Source organism: Molothrus aeneus, chromosome 1 (assembly GCF_037042795.1).
Source record: "Molothrus aeneus isolate 106 chromosome 1, BPBGC_Maene_1.0, whole genome shotgun sequence".
In the NCBI taxonomy this organism is placed as follows: Eukaryota; Metazoa; Chordata; class Aves; order Passeriformes; family Icteridae; genus Molothrus; species Molothrus aeneus.
Genome location: NC_089646.1, coordinates 493397 through 512947, shown reverse-complemented (window position 1 = coordinate 512947; position 19551 = coordinate 493397). Strand labels below are relative to the sequence as shown.

Sequence of the window (19551 nt, the reverse complement as noted above, 5' to 3'; positions counted from 1 at the left end):
TCCCAAATACACATTGCAATTTACAGGTGATCACAGAGCCCTTTTATCATACAAGTATTGAATACCCAAAATACAAATGCTTATTCATGACTTTGGTACATCCCATTCCCTGCTTTGTATGGTAATTAGTTAAAAAGCTATTAAGCATGGTAATTAGTTCAAAAGCTATTAAGCATGCACAGTTTGTTCCTTGAAATGGGGAGGAGTCCCAAAATGAGGAAGTAAATGAAGTCTTCCTCATTCTGACCTTTCTACCTTTTCAATGCAAATATGACAAATGAACCCTTGGTAGAACTCCCATTCCCCATCTTCAATTGGTTTCAGAACAGAGGAGGCCTACAACTGTCTTATGTTCCCAAAAGCTATTTATCAATTTCTATATTCTTCATTATAAACCCAGCTAACCAAACATTGTGCTGACAATCAATCAGTTATTAGTTAACTACTAACTCTTAACTCATCAAGGCCTACCCATTTATTTTAATTACCTCCAATAAAGCTTATCCCTGATTAAAATCTTTGCTCCTCTAAAATCTCTGAATTCCTTAAAGTTTATGTCTCAGTGTGAGCTCGCTGTGGTTGGAGCCTGCTCCAGGTGTGTCCCATCCATGGGCTCTCCCCGGAGCATGGGATACCCTACAGGATGAGAGCAGCCATTCCCGCTGGGGCTGCTGGCAGGGGACAGCTGTGCCCCCCTGTGCTGTGTGTGAGCTGTGTCCCTGTGTCCCCCTGTCCCTGCAGACCTGCTCTTCGGGCTGCCTGGCAGGTACAGCGGGGTCAGCCTGTCCAACCGGCGCCGCGTGGTGTCCTACACCGTCACCCTGGGGCTGCAGCGCTACGACTCCAGGTGAGGCCTGCTCTGCCACCGAGCTCTGCTGCTTCCCCCTCCCTGATGGTTCCTCTGCCCTCCGCTTCCTTCTGGCTTAGAGTGTCTCACATCTCTGAAGGTGCTTTTCTGGGAGAAAACTTGCTGTGTTTTACGGAAATAAAATACCCTCAGTTCTCAGCTGCCCTTCACAAGCAGGGTCTGTAGCATGCAGAGCTGCCAGGGGGAGTTCCTGTGGCATCCATGGCCCTGTGGCTCTGGTTTGACCCAGTTCCTTGTGCACAGGCTGCTTGGCTTTCCAGTAAGCACTGCTGGAAACACTGTGGCAGTGTTGGCCAAACTGGCATGGATTGAGTGGATGTGAGGATGTCAGATTTCCCTCTGGCAGAGAAGCTTTAAGGGATGGTGAAGGAAAGGAGTCGGTTCTGATGGAGGCTTTGGATCCAGAGCTTTATTCTGGCCCTCAGGCCTCTGAATGCAGCACCAGCTCCAACAGAACTCCCTGAGCCCGTGGTTGCTGTTCCTTTAACCCCAGGGAGAGGGGCTGGGAAGGGGCAGGGAGCCACCAACCAGAGGGGAGGGACAAAGGGACAAAGGACACCTGGATGGCCCCATGCCCCCCAGGGGTAGAGGGCATCCTTTGGATCTGCCAATCCCTTCTGGAATTGCAGGACTGACAGACAGTGCTGGGAGGGGAAGGAGAGGTGACTGACACACCTGGGAGGGAATGCTCAGGGGAGGGACTCGGGTTTCTGGGGTAAACCCTGAGATCACAGCACAGCACTGCTGTCCCCAGGTTCCTGAGCAGCCTGCGCTCGCGGCTGAAGCTGCTGCACCCCAGCCCCAACTGCAGCCTGCGGGAGGAGAGCGTGGTGCACGTGCACTTCAAGGAGGAGATTGGCATCGCCGAGCTCATCCCGCTCGTCACCACCTACATCATCCTCTTCGCCTACATCTACTTCTCCACACGTAGGTTTGGGGGCACCTGGGTGCGGGCTCAGGGTGCAGGTGATACCTGTATAACATCACCTGTTTCAGCAGGAGAGGTGGTGGTGGAGTTCTGCCCTGAGCTGTCGTGGAGAGGGTTAAAACTCTTTGCCTGATTCCTGCTCATTTGCCCCTTTCAGCCGGGGTGCTGTTATTCCTTGTGATCCACCTCCCAGCTGGAGGTGTTTCCCCATCCCTGGAAGTGTCCAAGGCCTGGATAGACTTCTTTAAAGTCCCTTCCAACCCAAACTATTCCATGATTCTTTGATACCTTCCCAGGTATTTTTTGTCTTGGGCACCCTTAGATGCCACAGCAATGCCTTTTTTCCCAGTTTGTTTCATCCATTATCAGACACATGTTCTGAGCTGGTGGGTTTAGGCCTCTCTGGCCACATTTCAGTTTGGTTCTGCAGTGCTGGAACTGGTGTGAGCTGTGAAGCAGCATTGTCCCCTGTCCCCCCTTGTCCTGTGGGAGCTGCATTTCAGACTTTTTCTGGATCTCTGCCCAGAAAACAGCCACGTTCCCAGTTCCCCAAGCTAGCTGGGCACATCTAGATTGCTGGCATATAAATGACAGAAAACATGGATTCTGCCTTCTCTGAAGCAAGTTTTTCTCAAAATATTACTTCTGTTAAAAAATCACCTTTTGGCTTCTTCATTCTGATCCAAAAAAACCAAAAATGTGTCAAATTTTAAAATTTCTACATTTCAGACACTGCAGTACCTGCATTTCAGACACTGCAGTACTTTCATCTCAGACACTGCAGTACCTTCCCTCTGGGCTGGGGTGTCCTGTGACCTGCTGGGGCCAGCCAGGACAAGCGTGCTGTCCCCATTTGTGTGTCCATCTGTCCCCGTCTGTGTGTCCTTGCCGTGTGCTGTCCCTGCTGACCTGGCTGGGCTGTTTTGCAGGCAAGATCGACATGGTGAAGTCCAAGTGGGGCCTGGCTCTGGCAGCAGTGGTGACAGTGCTCAGCTCCCTGCTCATGTCCGTGGGGCTCTGCACCCTGTTTGGCCTCACACCCACGCTCAACGGCGGGTACGTGCCAGCCCTGCCAGGGGCACACCTGGGGAACACCTGGGGAATCAATTCAGCGTGCTGGAACCAGCTCCTGTGGGGCTGGACATGCTGCTGGGCAGTCACCGTTGTATTGGAATAGTTACTAATAGAGCTGGACAGAACGTGCCCTGGCTTGTCTGGCCCTTGCTGCTGAACCCCTCCTCAGCTGTGCCTCTGTTTCCCCAGAGAGATATTCCCATACCTGGTGGTGGTGATCGGCCTGGAGAACGTGCTGGTGCTCACCAAGTCTGTCGTGTCCACGCCCGTGGACCTGGAGGTGAAACTGCGCATTGCCCAAGGTGGGGTCCTGCCCTGGGGCTGGGAGAGGGAAAAGTGGGAGAGCCAGGGGCTGGGAATGGTCTCACTCGGGTCTGGGAAGGAAACAAGGTGACTTGTACAGCCTTTTGTAGTGAATTCCAGAAACATAATGCTGCTGTTGTGGGCACTGCTTTTTGGGATTGTTGACTGAAACAGGCTAAATAAATACAAAAAATATTGGTAGGGGAGAGCTAGATTTCCTGGTGTGGATACTGAGCACTGTCCTCAGGTCACAGATATCAGAAGTGCAGAACACAGGTCCTACAAAATTCCCCTGAATGTGTGATAAAATTATCTTTTCCATTCTATGAATGCTCTGTGCCTGTGGAAGGATTTGAGTGTGCTCAAACCATGGATAAATGGGATTTGCAGTCTTCAAAGCTGTTTCTAAACATCAGGGAGAAGAGATTCTAGAGCGATGCTGATTTTAGTTTTAAAAATACAAGTGGTTTGAATCCTAGATGGGAAACAGGACTCAGAACTCCAGTGGGCCTTTGCACTCAGGAGTTTTAGCCTGGAAGGGCCTTTTGGGCCTGTTCCCTGTAAATTCCTGGCTTTAAAGAGGGGAAGTGCTGCTCCTTTGGCTGTGTTCATGTCTGGCACAGTGAAGAGGCTCCCCTGACCTGTCCCTGCCGTTCCCCAGGCCTGAGCAATGAGAGCTGGTCCATCATGAAGAACATGGCCACGGAGCTGGGGATCATCCTCATCGGGTACTTCACCCTGGTCCCGGCCATCCAGGTGAGAGGGGCTGCCAGGACAGAGCCTGACCCCTGCAGGGAGGCACTGGCAGCAGGCTCACACAGTCAGGGAGTTGGCTGGGCTGGAAAAGCCTTGGACACCATCAAATCCAACTGTTCCCAGCACTGCCAAGGCCACCACTCACCCATGTCCCCCAGTGCCACAGCCACACCGCTGTAAAATCCCTCCAGGCACGGGGACCGCACCCCTGCCCTGGGCAGTTCCAATGCCTAACAGCCCCTTTTGGGGAAGACATTTTCCCTAATTTCTAATTACATCTCCCCTGGCACAACTGAGGCCCTTTCCTCTCATCCTATCCCTTGTTCCTGTGAGCAGAGACGGATTGTGGCCAAAAAGAGCAAAGAATGTGAATTAGAATAAATACCTTGGGTTCTCACACGGACGCCCCCAGCCCTGAGCTCTGAGCCAGCACAAGAGGTGGATCCCAGGGTTATCAGTGAAGCACTGCTGGCTTCCCCCCTCCTGAGGTGCAGGGGGAGCTCATGCCTGTCTCACCCACAGGAGTTCTGCCTCTTTGCCGTGGTGGGGCTGGTGTCAGACTTCTTCCTGCAGATGTTCTTCTTCACCACCGTGCTGTCCATCGACATCCGCCGCATGGAGGTGGGCAAGGGGCACGGCCTGGGGCAGGAGGGGGGCACAGCCCGGGGCAGGAGGGGGGCACAGCCTGGGAGAGGAGGGGGGGGCACAGCCTGGGACAGGAATGGGGGGGCACAGCCTGGGACAGGAGGGGGGCACAGCCTGGGAGAGGAGGGGGCACAGCCTGGGACAGGAGGGGGGTACAGCCTGGGACAGGAGGGGGGGGCACAGCCTGGGGCAGGAGGGGGCACAGCCTGGGACAGGAGGGGGGGGCACAGCCTGGGACAGGAATGGGGGGGCACAGCCTGGGGCAGGAGGGGGGCACAGCCTGGGGCAGGAATGGGGGGGCACAGCCTGGGACAGGAGGGGGCACAGCCTGGGACAGGAATGGGGGGGCACAGCCTGGGACAGGAGGGGGCACAGCCTGGGGCAGGAATGGGGGGGCACAGCCTGGGACAGGAGGAGGAGGGCACAGCCTGGGACAGGAATGGGGGGGCACAGCCTGGGACAGGAATGGGGGGGCACAGCCTGGGACAGGAGGGGGCACAGCCTGGGACAGGAATGGGGGGGCACAGCCTGGGACAGGAGGAGAGGGGCACAGCCCCAGCATCCCACCCCTGAAAGGGGAAAAGGACAGAATCATAAACTCACTGAGCTCAGAAAGGCCTTTCAGCACTCCCCAGCACCACCACTGTCCCTGTCCCCGAGTGCCACATCCTCATGGCTGTTAAATCCCCCCAGGGATGGGGACTCCACCCCTGTTCTGGGCAGCTGGGCCAGGGCTGGGCAGCCCATTCCAGGAAGAAATTATTCCTAAGTTTAACCTAAACTTCCCCATGTCAGCTTGAGGCTGTTTCATCCTGAGCTGTTACAGTCCTGGTTCTGTACTTGCTTGGTTACTCACACAGGGATTGGGAACAGAGCACTTGAGGGAAAAGACACTCTTAGGAAGGACATGGAGCTGTGGGAGCAAATCCAGAGGGGGCATTGAGTGGATTAGAGGGATGGAGCAGCTCTGCTGTGAGGAAAGGCTGAGAGAATCAGGATTACACAGCCTGGGGAAGGAAAGCTTAGAGACCTACTTGTGGCCTTCCAGGACCTGAAAGGAACCAGAAGAAAGACTGGGAGAGATGTTGGACAGGTTAAGGGGGAATGTCTTCAAACTGACAGAGAGAAGGTTTACATTGGACATTAGGAAGAACTTGGTGAGGGAGGGTGGGCAGGCCCTGGCACAGGGTGCCCAGAGCAGCTGGGGCTGCCCCTGGATCCCTGGCAGTGCCCAAGGCCAGGCTGGACAGGGCTTGGAGCAGCCTGGGACAGTGGGGGTGTCCCTGCCATGGCAGGGGTGGCACTGGGTGGGCTTTAGGGTCCCTTCCCACCCAACCATTCTGTGATTCCCTGGGTCTGGAAATGTGCTGGTTGGGGTAAATGGGCTGGGAGGAGACACCAAGAGTCACCCCCTGACCCTGGGGGGACAATCCCTGCCCAGGGGTCTCTCCCAGCTCTCCAGGGTCCTCTTTGCCCTGGAGCAGCCCCTCACCCCTGTCCTTTCTGTGTCTGTTGCAGCTGGCTGACCTGAACAAGCGTTTGCCCCCCGAGTCGTGCCCGGCGAGGCCCCCGTGCCGTGCGCGGCCGCTGCGCCCGGCGGTGCCACACACCCCACACACCATGGCCCCACACAGCATCACCCCACACAGCCCCCACCCCATCACCCCACACCCCATCACCCCACACACCATCACCCTGCAGCCATCCTCGCTGCGCAACCTGCGCCTGCCCAAGCGCCTGCGCGTCATCTACTTCTTCGCCCGCACCCGCCTGGCACAGCGCCTCATCATGGTACGTGGGGGCACACACACTGCCAGGGGGCACACAGAGACTGCCAGGGGGGAACACAGACTGCTGAGGGGGCACACACACTGCCAGGGGGGCGCACACACTGCCAGGGGGGCGCACAGATGGTTGGGATGGCACCCAGACTGCCAGGGGGGCACACAGAGAGCTGGGCTGGCACCCAGAGAACCAGGGTGGCAACCAAATAGCCAGGGGGGCACCCAAATAGCCAGAGGGGCACCCAGACCACTGGGCTGGCACCCCTGTCTGCCCCACTGGGCACCCAGACCTCCATGATGACACCCAGATAGCTGGGCTGGCATCCAGAGAACCAGGGTGGCACCCAGACCACCAAGATGGCACCCACAACAGCCAGGCTGCAGCCCTGCCCACCCCACTGGGCACCCAGCTCTGCCAAGCTGGCAGCCCTGCCCACCCTGCCAGCCACCCACTCCCACCAGGCCTGACACAGCTCCATGTCCTGCTTGCCATGGGATCCAGAAGTTCAGTCCCCACATGGTCCCAGAGCAGTGGGTCCTGCAGGAGTGTGGAGCCAAAAACCCAAACTGAGCCTTTCCAGCCCTGCCTGGAGGTGCCAGACTGGCTGGTCCAGCTGCCAGCACGGAGCCTTCCTGCTGTGTGTCTGGGGAGAGAAGGTGGGCTCTGAGCATCACGTGGGTCATGGAAAAGTGCTGCCCAGGTTCTGGGTGTGCTGGGCAGTGCTCCAAATGTCCCCCCTGTGCCACCTCCCTGTCCCCAAGAAACCATGCTGGGAGTGAGGCTGCAGGAAATGAGGGCTACCTGTGGGTTGGGGTGCCGTGGGTCAGCTCGGGCAGGGGACAGGGAGGTGGCACCGAAGGGCAGGGGGACAGGGAGGTGGCACTGAGGGAGCTGTGTCTCTGCTCAGGCAGGGGACAGGCAGTGGCACTGAGGGCACTGTGTCACCCTGCTCAGGCAGGGGACAGGCAGTGGCACTGAGGGCGCTGTGTGTCACCCTGCTCAGGCAGGGGACAGGGCAGTGACACTGAGGGCGCTGTGTCTCTCCCTGCTCAGGCAGGGGACAGGCAGTGACACTGAGGGCGCTGTGTGTCACCCTGCTCAGGCAGGGGACAGGCAGTGACACTGAGGGCGCTGTGTCTCTCCCTGCTCAGGCAGGGGACAGGCAGTGACACTGAGGGCGCTGTGTCCCTGCTCAGGCAGGGGACAGGGCAGTGACACTGAGGGCGCTGTGTCCCTGCTCAGGCAGGGGACAGTGCAGTGACACTGAGGGCACTGTGTCTCTCCCTGCTCAGGCAGGGGACAGGCAGTGACACTGAGGGCACTGTGTCCCTGCTCAGGCAGGGGACAGGCAGTGACACTGAGGGCGCTGTGTCTCTCTCCCTGCTCAGGCAGGGGACAATGCAGTGGCACTGAGGGCGCTGTGTGTCTCCCTGCTCAAGCAGGGGACAGGCAGTGACACTGAGGGCGCTGTCTCTCTCCCTGCTCAGGCAGGGGACAGGCAGTGGCACTGAGGGCGCTGTGTCCCTGCTCAGGCAGGGGACAGGGCAGTGACACTGAGGGCGCTGTGTCCCTGCTCAGGCAGGGGACAATGCAGTGGCACTGAGGGCGCTGTCTCTCTCCCTGCTCAGGCCGGCACAGTGATCTGGATTGGAATCCTGCTGTACACGGATCCCGCCGGGCTCCGCACCTACCTCACGTCCCAGGTCACCGAGCAGAGTCCCCTGGGGGACACAGGCCTGCCTGCCATGCCCGTTCCCGGCGGGGTCCTGCCCGCCGGGGACCCCAAGCTGGACCTGTCCGTGTTCCCCTCGGAGCCCGCGCAGCTGTCGGAGAACCGGACGGAGCAGAAGGCGCGGCTGGAGCCGGAGCAGCAGCCCTGGGGCCCCGAGGGCAGGGGGAACGGGCAGCTGGAGCTGGGGACAGAAGCACAGGTTACCTGGGGAGCAGAGGATGAGGAGATCTGGAGGAAGCTTTCCTTCAGGCACTGGCCTGCCCTCTTCAGCTACTACAACATCACCCTGGCCAAGAGGCAAGTGAAGTGGGCTGGCATGGAGTGCCACTGGCACGGGGATCTGGGAGCTGACCCCAAGGGTTTGCCTTGCTTCTGTCCTTGGTGCTCCCAACTCACATAACCTCATTCCAGGTGTGTGTGGGAGGGGCTGCTGAGCAGGGCCCCTGGGGTGGGCAGAGCTCACAAACCCTCCAGGGCTGTTCCTCTGGGAATCAGGGTGGTTCCACTCTGCTCCTGGGTGGTTTATGTGCGTGGTGTCTTCTGTCTTCCTTCATCCTGGAACTGAAGTTTTAAAATGTGTAAAACAAGAAAAGGAGGCTCAGGGGGGCCCTTGTGGCTCTGCACAAGTCCCTGACAGGAGGGGACAGCCAGGGAGGTTGGGCTCTGCTCCCAGGGAACAGGAGGAGAGGGAACAGCCTCAGGGGTTTCCAGGGGAGGGTCAGGGTGGATATTGGGAAGAGTCCTTCCCCAAAAGGGTTCTGTGGCCCTGGCACGGCTGCCCAGGGCAGTAGTGGAGTTCCCATCCCTGGAGGGATTTAAAAACCCTGTGGATGTGGGGTTTGGGGACATGGGTTAGTGGTGGCCTTGGCAGTGCTGGGGGAGCAGTCAGGCCTGATGGTGTCAGAGGGCTTTTGCAACCTCAGTAATTCCACAATTGTCTGATACAACCATCTGTAAGGGATGGAAATTGTACATGTGAGGAAGAGACAGCTGAGCTGAAGGAGCTTCTTGGTGAGACCTCCCAGCCTGCAGCACACAGGAAACCAGGCTTAAATTCATGGGATCCACTTGATCTCCTCAGGACTTCATTTCTGTTGGCTCTTTGAAGGGTTAAAACCAGGGGAATAGCTTTAGAGGAGAATATTTCCCAGGAGATCTGTAGTTCCGAGCGCCTGCAGTCACACACTGAAAGCACCCTGACTCCTGCCGTGGCTGCCTGTCCCCTCGTGCCCCTCCTGAGCCGTTGTCCCTGTCCCCTCAGGTACATCAGCATCCTGCCGGCCATCCCCGTGACGCTGTACCTGCACCCCCAGGAGGCGCTGGAGATGCGGCACCCGCAGGAGGCCCGGCGCTCCCAGCCCTTCCTGGACACGGCCCCGCGGCCGGAGCGCGGCTCGCAGCCCCGCGGCCACCAGGACGTCACCCTCTACAAGTACAGTGTCTGTCACAGCCTGCCTCGGCCCCAGGGGCAACGGGGCTGCTTCAGGCTGGTCCTTCAGGGCTGGTTCCTCAGGGCTCCTCTCCCTGCTGGGAGAGGAGAAAGCTCCTGAAGCTGCCGTGCCAAAGCTGGGGATGCTCCAGTGCAAAGCAGCAGCTCGGGGTGCTGGGGATGCTCCAGTGCAAAGGGAAATTGATGCATCCTGGCACTTTTCCATCACTGAGGGCAGGCTGTGCATGGAGGCCCTCAGGGCTCCTGCTGCAGTACGGGTGACCAGGACAGAAGGCCAATTTGGGGGTTTAAATGTGATTTCATAGAAGCCCAGAATGGTCTGGGTTGGAAGGGACCTTAAAACTAATCCAGTCCCACTCTGTGCCAGGGCAGGGACACCTTCCACCATCCCAGGGTGCTCCAAGCCCTGTCCAGCCTGGCCTTGGACACTTCCAGGGATCCAGGGGCAGCCACCACCTGGATATAATTTGATAATGATTTATTGGGGGTCAGATCAAACTCTGGTGCAAGGAGCTTCCCTCTCTGTGGAGAGGACAGCTCACAACCCCTGCCTGAATCTGCACGTGCTGAACACACTCTGTTATCCCATCCCCAGCTGGTGTTTTCTTTGATCTTAGTTGCTCATTACTTTCCTTACTGAAAAGCCTCAAAATCTTGTGGAAATTGTCATTTTCCCATTAAACCCCCCTTAATTTCCAACAAATCTCTGTAATTTGCTGAAAAGCTTTCTCAGCTGAGAAACTCAGACCAGCACATGAGTAATCCCGGCACAAGACTTCCCAAATCTATGTGTGGACTAGAAATTGGAGTTTATTTCCTTACCTTCTTGTCTCTGTGTGTCCCCCAGGGTGGCTGCTCTGGGCCTGGCATCGGGCATCCTGCTGGTGCTGCTGCTGTTCTGCCTCTACCGGGTGCTGTGCCCCAAGAACTACGGGCAGAACGGGCCGGGCCGGCGCCGCCGCGGGGACCTGCCCTGTGATGACTACGGCTACTCACCCCCTGAGACAGAGATCGTGCCCCTGGTCCTCAGGGGACACCTCATGGTACGTCCAGCTCAGCAATCAACACCTCAGGAAAGGTTATTGGGGCATGAAATTCCTGCAGCACGCTCTCGTCTCCTCCTGGGGCTGGCTGGCTGCAGTTCCCACCATCACCGCCTCTGGCTTCTGTTCCCTGCTTTGCTGGGACAGCTCCACGTTGCTGAGTTCCAGGGGACAGCTGGATGGAGCACTCGGTGCTCTGGTTGTGGCACTTGGGGCTCTGGATGTGGCACTGGGTGCTCTGGGCTGGGTGAGAAGGGGAGGATCAGTCACAGGTGTGACTCAGTGCTCTGGGAGGGATTTTCCAACCAGGATGAGTCTGGGATTCTTCCTCTTCTGAGATGAAACAAAGCTCTTGGGCATTCAGACAGACGAGTTTGCAGTGCTGGGCTGTGTCTCCCAGCAAAGCTCTATCTCTGCTCCTGATCCTGCCTTCAAACTGGGATGGATTTTTTAAGGGAAGGCAAGACAGATGGAGTCTGTTGGGTTTGCAGCAGTGCAGTGCACACTGAAGTTTCTGGGCAGAGATCCTGGGATCCCAGAATGGTTTGGGTTGAAAGGGACCTTGAAACTCATCCAGTGCCACCCCTGCCATGGCAGGGACACCTTCCACAGGCCCCATCCAACCTGGTATTGGACCCTTCCAGGGACATCCATGTCCTGACCGTCCCTCACTTCCTAAACCAGCCAGTTTTGACGTGAAGTCCATCATCTCTGCAGTTCTGCAGGCACACCAGGCTGTGCTCAGGACCCAGAGGCCTCGGTGGTGCCCCCTGAGCTGTGCTTGTCCTTCCCCTCGCAGGACATCGAGTGCCTGGCCAGTGACGGGATGCTGCTGGTGAGCTGCTGCCTGGTGGGGCAGATCCGCGTGTGGGACGCGCAGACGGGCGACTGCCTCACCGTCATCCCCAAGCCCAGGTGCGGCCCTGGCCATGTCCCCGTGTCCCCACGGTGCTCCCAGGAGGCAGCCCGCAGCGAGGGGCTCAGCCTTGTCCCTCCTCGCAGGCTGCGCAGGGACAGCAGCGGCATCTTCGACTACCAGGAGGGCTGGGATCCCAGCCCGGACGGCAAGAACGGCCTGGAGGACTCCTTTGAGAGCAGCCACCAGCTGAAACGGCTGCTGGGGCCCCCCCAGCCCCCCCTGTTCTGTGACCAGCCCGACCTCACCTCCCTGATCGACACCAACTTCCTGGAGCACGCCAAGGCCGAGCCGGAGCCGCGGCTGCGGGCAGTGGGCGCTCGCCGCAAGGACTCGGGCTACGACTTCAGCAGCCTGGTGGGGAAGGTGTACGAGGAGCACGGCGGCTCCGGCTGCAGGAACGGGACCTTCCCGGGGCTCCCGGCCCCGCTCGGCCCCGCCGGGCTCTGCGGGAGCGGCGGCCGTGCCCCGGCCTGCACAGGGGACGAGGGCGGCTGCGGCGGGGACGAGACCTGCGCCGGGTGTGACAAATCCTCACCCCCTCCGTCCTGGGGAGGGGACCTGGAGAGCTCCATCTGGAGCCTGGAACTGCAGGGCAACCTCATCGTGGCTGGCAGGAGCAATGGGAAGCTGGAGGTGAGGAACGGGGATGCAGTAATGGGAGGTGGAGATGAGCAGGGACACCGAGGGGAAGGTGGAGATGAGGAACAGGGACACAGTAACAGGGAGGTGGAGTGAGGAACAGGGACACAGTAACAGGAAGGTGGAGATGAGTGGGGACACAGTAACAGAGGCGTAGATGAGTGGGGCACAGTAATGGGAGGGTGGAAATGAGGAGCAGGGATGCAGTAATGGGAGGTGGAGATGAGAAGCAAGGATGCAATAATGAGGAGCAGGGATGCAGTAACAGGAGGGTGGAGATGAGGAGCAGGGATGCAATAATGAGGAGCAGGGATGCAGTAACAGGAGGGTGGAGATGAGGAGCAGGGGTGCAGTAATGGGAGGTGGAGATGAGGAGCAGGGATGCAATAATGAGGAGCAGGGATGCAGTAACAGGAGGGTGGAGATGAGGAGCAGGGATGCAATAATGAGGAGCAGGGATGCAGTAACAGGAGGGTGGAGATGAGGAGCAGGGGTGCAGTAATGGGAGGTGGAGATGAGGAGCAGGGATGCAGTAATGAGGAACAGGGATGCAGTAACAGGAGGGTGGAGATGAGGAGCAGGGGTGCAGTAATGGGAGGTGGAGATGAGGAGCAGGGATGCAATAATGAGGAGCAGGGATGCAGTAACAGGAGGGTGGAGATAAGAAGCAGGGACACAGTAATGGGAGGCAGGAGGTCACACAGCCTGGCAGCACAGCACAGGGAGCTGTGACTGCTCACCCAGCTCAGGGGCCGGGGCAGAGCACACAGAGCTGTTCAGGATCCCAGATCCCCTGTGTCCAGTGCCCCTGTGACCAGTGTCACCGCAGTGACCCCTCCTCCCCCAGGTGTGGGATGCCATCGAGGGGACCCTCCGCAGCAGCAACGATGAAGGACAATCCGGCATCACCGCCCTCGTCTTCCTCAACAACAGGTGACTCCTTGTGCAGGTGCTGGGAGATCCCCAGCCCCAACCTCCACGGCAGCTCCCAGCAGCAGAGGCTGGGCTGGGATGTCTCTTCCCTGGAATCAGTGTCATGGAATATCCTGAGCTGGAAGGGGCCCCCAGGGATCATGGAGTCCAACCCCTGGCCCTGCCCAAGACACCCCAGCAACCCCACCCTGTGCCTGAGAGCTTTGTCCAAGCACTCCTGAGCTTTGGCAGGGTTGGAGCTGTCACCATTCCCAGGGGAGCCCATTCAGTGCCCAACCACCTTTTCTTGCTATCCAACCTCACACCCAGCCCAATCCTCTGAGAATCCACCTCTCACCAGCTTTCCTGGCTCCAGGAATGCTTCAGCAGCCACTTCTTCATCCCTCAGTGTTGTCAGTAGCTGAATGTTCGGGGCTGGGACGCCTTTGGGTCACTGCTGTTGAGAGGCACTGCCATTGTCCAGTCCATTCAGAGCTGTGTCCAGTGTCCCAGCCCAGCTCTGTGCAGCCTCCTCCCGGGGGTGGGTGGGCTGTGCTTGGCCCAGGGGTGTCCAGGTTTGGGGCTCAGGGAAGGGCCTCTCTCAGCCCCCACATCTGTCCCTCAGGATCGTGGCTGCCCGGCTGAATGGCTCCTTGGATTTCTTCTCTCTGGAGACACACACATCCTTGAACCACCTGCAGTTCCGAGGTGAGCAGTGTTGGAATGTCAGTGCAATGCCCTGGGTTCCTGCCTTCCCCTCCCTGCAGCTGAGTCTTCCTCACAGCCCCTTCAGCTTTGGTGGTAACTGCTCCAAAAGCACCCAGAGCTGTGCTGAGCTGAGAGAGCTCCCTGTGATGGACACCATCCCCATGCTGCCCTTTTGCCCTTTGCTCCTTCCACTTCTGTCTCCTTTCTCTCTTTGTTCCCAATCCCAGGAACAGCCTGAGCCCTCGACACAACCACAGCACAGCCCAGAGGGGCCCATGAGGGTGGCTGGTTAGAGCAGGGGGTTCCTTTGCTTCTGGAGCAGAATAGAGGGGATGATTCAGATGGGATACTGGGGGAAAATTCTCCCCTGGAGAGTGGCGAGGGACTGGAATGAATTTCCTGGAGAAGCTGTGGCTGCTCCATCCCTGGAAGTATCCAAGGCCAGGCTGGATGGGGCTATCCCAGGAGCAAAGTGGGACAGTGGAAGGTGTCCCTGCCCTGGCAGGGTGGTGTGGGACTGGATGGGCTTTAAGGGCTCTTCCATCCCAAACCAGTCTGGAATTGTGTGACCCTGCTGAGGCCCTCACTCAGCTGTTCTTAGCACAGAGGGTTCACTGCAGTCCCAGCCCCAATTCCCCAAAGCCCAGCACCCCGACCCCCCCTCCCTCTGTGCCACGCCGAGGTGCCCGTGCCCGGCTGAGGCCCCGTGTTGCCCGCAGGTGGCCCGGGCAGGAGCAGCCTGCCGCCCTCACCGGAGCTGAGCCGCGGGGCCGCGGGGCTGCGCTGCCGCCTCACACACAGCGTGGCGTGCGCGCACCACAAACCCATCACCGCCCTGCGCGCCGCCGCCGGCCGCCTCGTCACCGGCAGCCAGGACCACACCCTGAGGGTGAGCGGGACACGGGGACAGGGAGGGGGAGCTGGGAACACACCCTGAGGGGAACGGGACACAGGGACAGGGATGGGGAGTTGGGAGCACACCCTGAGGGTGAGCGGGACACGGGGACAGGGAGGGGGAGCTGGGAGCACACCCTGAGGGGAGCGGGACAGGGATGGGGAGCTGGGAACACACCCTGAGGGGAACGGGACACAGGGACAGGGATGGGGAGCTGGGAGCACACCCTGAGGGTGAGCGGGACACGGGGACAGGGAGGGGGAGCTGGGAGCACACCCTGAGGGTGAGCGGGACACGGGGACAGGGAGGGGGAGCTGGGAACACACCCTGAGGGTGAGCGGGACACGGGGACAGGGAGGGGGAGCTGGGAACACACCCTGAGGGTGAGCGGGACACGGGGACAGGGATGGGGAGCTGGGAACACACCCTGAGGGTGAGCGGGACACGGGGACAGGGATGGGGAGCTGGGAACACACCCTGAGGGTGAGCGGGACACGGGGACAGGGAGGGGGAGCTGGGAACACACCCTGAGGGTGAGCGGGACAGGAATGGATGGGCAAGGACACAGGGACAGGGATGGGGAGCTGGGAGCACACCCTGAGGGTGAGCAGGACACAGGGACAGGGAGCTGGGAGCACACCCTGAGGGGAACGGGACACAGGGACAGGGATGGGGAGGCTGGGAACACACCCTGAGGGTGAGCGGGACAGGGATGGGGAGCTGGGAACACACCCTGAGGGTGAGCAGGACAGGAATGGATGGGCAAGGACACAGGGACAGGGAGGGGGAGCCGGGAGCACACCCTGAGGGGAACGGGACACAGGGACAGGGAGCTGGGAGCACACCCTGGGGTGAGTGGGACACAGGGACAGGGATGGGCAGCCAGGACCACACCCTGAGGGTGAGTGGGACACAGGGACACTGGGGCCAGGAGGGGGAGCTGGGAGCTCCATGGGTCTGTTCACCAAGCAGTCCAAGGACAGAGCCCAGATTGTCACCCTGAGCTGAGTGTGGGACCCTCCTGCTGGGGAAATGGGTGACTTCAAAGAATTATGGAATCACTGAGGTTGGGAAAGCTCTTCAAGACTGTCAAGTCCCCAGAACTGCCAAGGCCACCACAAAGCCGTGCCGTCAAGTGCCACATCCACACGGCTTTAAAATCCCTTCAGGGATGGGGAATCCACCACTGCCCTGGCAGCCCCTTCCAATGCCTGACCACCTTTCCCACAAAGGAGTTTTCCCAATATCCAACCTAAACCTCCCTCTGCTCCTGTCCCCGTTTCCTCAGAGCAGAGCCCGACTCCCCTGGCTGTCCCCTCCTGTCAGGAGCTGTGCAGAGCCACAAGGCCCCCCTGAGCCCCCTTTTATCCAGGCTCAGCCCCTTCCCAGCTCCCTCAGCCCCTCCTGGGGCTTCAGCCCCTTCCCAGCTCCATTCCCTTCCCTGGACACGCTCCAGCCCCTCCAGGTCTTCCTGTTGGGTGGGGACCCAAAGCAGCCCCCATGATTTGAGGCCCCTCAGCAGGGCCAGCACAGGGGGACAATCCCTGCCCTGGTCTTGGGGCCACACTATTTTGACACAAAATCCAGGAGCCATTGGCCTCTTGCCCACCTGGGCACAGCTGGTCACATCCACCAGCACCCCAGGGTCTTTCCAGCTCTTGCGTCTCCAGCCTGGAGCATTCCATGAGATTGCTGTGACATTCCCTGAGTGGCAGACCCGGGTTCTGGGGTGTCCCCTCTCCCCTTCCCCTTCAGCTGTGCAGTCACTGCCCTGTGACCACCCTGGCCCTGCCCACCAGCCATGACCTGCCCTGCACCCCGTGGCACCGCAGGTGGGCTCTGGCTGTGCCGCAGTGGGACCAGGTGGGACCTGTTGTGCCATGGGGAGCTCAGGTGGCCCCACCCTGAGCCCAGCTGGCCCCAGAGCCTCACTCGGGCCTCTCCTGCCCCAGGTGTTCCGGCTGGAGGACTCGTGCTGCCTGTTCACCCTGCAGGGCCACTCGGGAGCCATCACAGCCGTGTACATCGACCAGGTACGGGCAGCTGCTGGGCCTGAGCCCTCCCCTGCCCTCACACCTGAGCTGATACCTGACATCACACCTCAGCCCATCCCTGCTCCCATCCCTGAGCCAGTGGCTCAGCTGGAGGCACCCACCTGTCTCCCTCCATCTCTCTGTGGCCAAGCCAGTTTTCCCCCAGTTCACTGTGAGCTCAGCAGTCTTTCCCTGGAGATCTCTTGCTTCTCTGTCCTTCTGGAGCAGGGAATCTCTGTCCCTGCACTGCCAGGTGAAGCTGAGCAGGCCTGAAATGGGGCCTGAGGCCCCAGGGGGGCTCTGTCCCCAGTCCCCAGGAGGAGTGGGGGTCCCCAGTGTGCTCCCTACAGCAGCGTGTGCCCCCAGGTGCTCTCCCACCCCACAGAGGTGGCCTCAGGTGCCTCTGCACTGGGGCTCCTGGGGTTCCTGGGCTCTGTTCCCTCAGCCTGCTCAGGCACAGGAACAGGGATGGAAGCGCTGGGCTGGCAGTGCAGGGTGCAGCCCCGCTCACTCCCCTCCTGCAGCGGGAGCATTGGGGGCACTGTGTGTGCCCCGGCACTGAGGTGGCCCCGCTGTCCTGCAGACCATGGTGCTGGCCAGCGGTGGCCAGGACGGGGCCATCTGCCTGTGGGACGTGCTGACGGGCAGCCGTGTCAGCCACATGTTCGCGCACCGCGGGGACGTCACCTCGCTGACCTGCACCACCTCCTGCGTCATCAGCAGCGGCCTGGACGACGTCATCAGCATCTGGGACCGCAGCTCGGGCGTCAAGCTCTACTCCATCCAGCAGGTGGGACCTGGGGAGGGTTAACCGGGAATGGCTCGGGTGGGAAAACCCTCGGAGAGCACGGAGTCCGACCACCCCCCTGCGCTGCCAAGGCCAGCACTGATTGTGTCCCCAGGTGCCACATCCACAGGGATTTTAAATCTTTCCAGAAAAGGGGACTGCTCTGCTACCCTGGGCAGCTCCTTCCAAAGTCTCATCACCCTTTCCATGGGGAAATCCCTGCTGATGTCCACCCTGAGCCTGCCCTGGCCCAGCCTGAGGCCGTTGCCTCTGCTCCTGTCCCTGTTCCCTGGAGCAGAGCCCGACTCCTCTGGCTGTCCCCTCCTGTCAGGAGTTGTGCAGAGCCACAAGGGCCCCCCTGAGCCTCCTTTTTTCCAGGCTGAGCCCCTTCCCAGCTCCACCTCACACCCTCAGGGGTCCTCCTGGCTTTTCCAGGCCAGCTCCAGACCCTGCAGACACCTTTGCTGTGCTTGGAGGCTGCAGAGCCTCTGTTCCAGCTGGGCACACTTGGAACAGCCTCCCTGTTCCATGCAAGGGCTCTGGCCAGGCCGGGTGTGGCTCTGTCCCGCTCCAACCCGGGAGCTCAGCTCTCACCTCCGTCCCGCTCCAAACCCGGAGCTCAGCTCTCACCTCTGTCCCACTCCAACCCGGGAGCTCAGCTCTCACCTCCGTCCCGCTCCAGCCCCGGAGCTCAGCTCTTGCCTCCATCCCGCTCCAGCCCCGGAGCTCAGCTCTCACCTCTCTCCCGCTCCAGCCCCGGAGCTCAGCTCTCACCTCTGTCCCGCTCCAGCCCCGGAGCTCAGCTCTCACCTCCGTCCCGCAGGAGCTGGGCTGCGGCGCCAGCCTGGGCGTCATCTCCGACAACCTGCTGGTGACGGGGGGCCAGGGCTGCGTGTCCTTCTGGGACATCGGCTACGGGGACCTGCTCCAGACCGTCTACCTGGGCAAGAGCAACGAGTCGCAGCCAGCGCGGCAGATCCTGGTGCTGGAGAACGCCGCCATCGTCTGCAACTTCGGCAGCGAGCTCAGCCTGGTCTACGTGCCCTCGGTGCTGGAGAAGTTGGACTGAGCAGGAGGAGGGGACTGAGGCGGGGCTGGGGGCTGTGCCGGAAAGGGGACGGGGCCGCGGGCTCCGTGCCTCCATCCGCGCCACCCGAGCGGCTCCGGTCACCGAGCGGGGTGGGGCCGCCGCCCTCCCCTCTGTTCCCCCCGGTCCGGAATCTTCCAAGCGGCCTCGGGACCCCCCGGCAGCGCGATGGTGCGGAGGGACACGGGGCGGGACAGGGCAGAGCGGGGACAGCGTGGCGGCTCCCAGGCCGGACACCCAGCGGTGGCTGTCCCGGCCCGGGACACAGAGCAGCCCTCGGCCAGCCCCGGCCCCGGGTGGCAGCCGGGAGAGGGCCGGGACCGGGACTGGGCTCGGCCCCCACGTGCCTTAGGGCGCGGCAGGGCCCGCCCGATCCCGCAGCTGCCCCCACTCTATTTATTTATACGCTGTAAATAGTTATTTATTGGGGCGGGGGGCGCGGGGGCCCAGCCCCGGCAGCGCTGCCCTTGCCGTGCCCTGGCACAGCTGCCCTGCCCGGCTCCCTCCTGCGCCCCGTCTGCAGCAATAGCACCTTCCTCCCCCTCCCCTTCCTCCTCCTCCTGCCGCTGCGGGGCCAGAGGAGGCTTTTCTCAGGTTGGGAGCGGGCGCAGCTCTCGCCCCGCCCTGCAGGCGCTGGGGGGGGACCCGAGCGGGGCACAGCGGGACCAACGTGCAGAGCCAGGGCCGGGGCAGCCCCCGGGGCTCCCCCGAGCACGGGCCGGGCCCCGCTGCAGCCCCGGGGCTCCCGGCCCGTCCCGCCCTGCCCCGAAGCGCCCATGACGCCTGTTCTCGACCCCCGGTGATTGTAGAGGCGGCGCCGGCCTGGGGCGGGGGGGACCCCCGGGACCCCGGCCCAGCCCCCGCGGGTGGCCTTCGCCCAGCTGTACCTTTGTGCTGTACAGGGGACGCTTTTTGTACCGACCGTGTTTTATAACGTGTGCAGAACATCCATTAAACGGAACTAACCCGAGCCTGGCCCAGCCCTGA

General features: G+C 60.7%; 1 protein-coding gene across 3 annotated transcripts in view; it reads left to right on the top strand.

The window, feature by feature from the left end:
* Positions 1–19534, top strand: part of SCAP (SREBF chaperone) — a 60461-nt gene extending 40927 nt beyond the window's left edge. For all 3 annotated transcript variants that reach the window (XM_066549816.1, XM_066549805.1, XM_066549824.1), the window contains 18 exons: positions 742–847; positions 1623–1795; positions 2726–2852; positions 3060–3172; positions 3835–3929; positions 4452–4550; positions 6093–6365; positions 7988–8388; positions 9353–9523; positions 10389–10584; positions 11384–11499; positions 11587–12136; positions 12990–13075; positions 13680–13762; positions 14482–14651; positions 16610–16690; positions 17274–17480; positions 18301–19534. In XM_066549816.1, coding sequence (XP_066405913.1) covers positions 742–847; positions 1623–1795; positions 2726–2852; positions 3060–3172; positions 3835–3929; positions 4452–4550; positions 6093–6365; positions 7988–8388; positions 9353–9523; positions 10389–10584; positions 11384–11499; positions 11587–12136; positions 12990–13075; positions 13680–13762; positions 14482–14651; positions 16610–16690; positions 17274–17480; positions 18301–18546 — 3293 coding nt within the window. In that variant the 3' untranslated portion in view covers positions 18547–19534. The remainder of the gene's footprint in view (positions 1–741; positions 848–1622; positions 1796–2725; positions 2853–3059; positions 3173–3834; positions 3930–4451; positions 4551–6092; positions 6366–7987; positions 8389–9352; positions 9524–10388; positions 10585–11383; positions 11500–11586; positions 12137–12989; positions 13076–13679; positions 13763–14481; positions 14652–16609; positions 16691–17273; positions 17481–18300) is intronic.
* Positions 19535–19551: the final 17 nt, after the last annotated feature.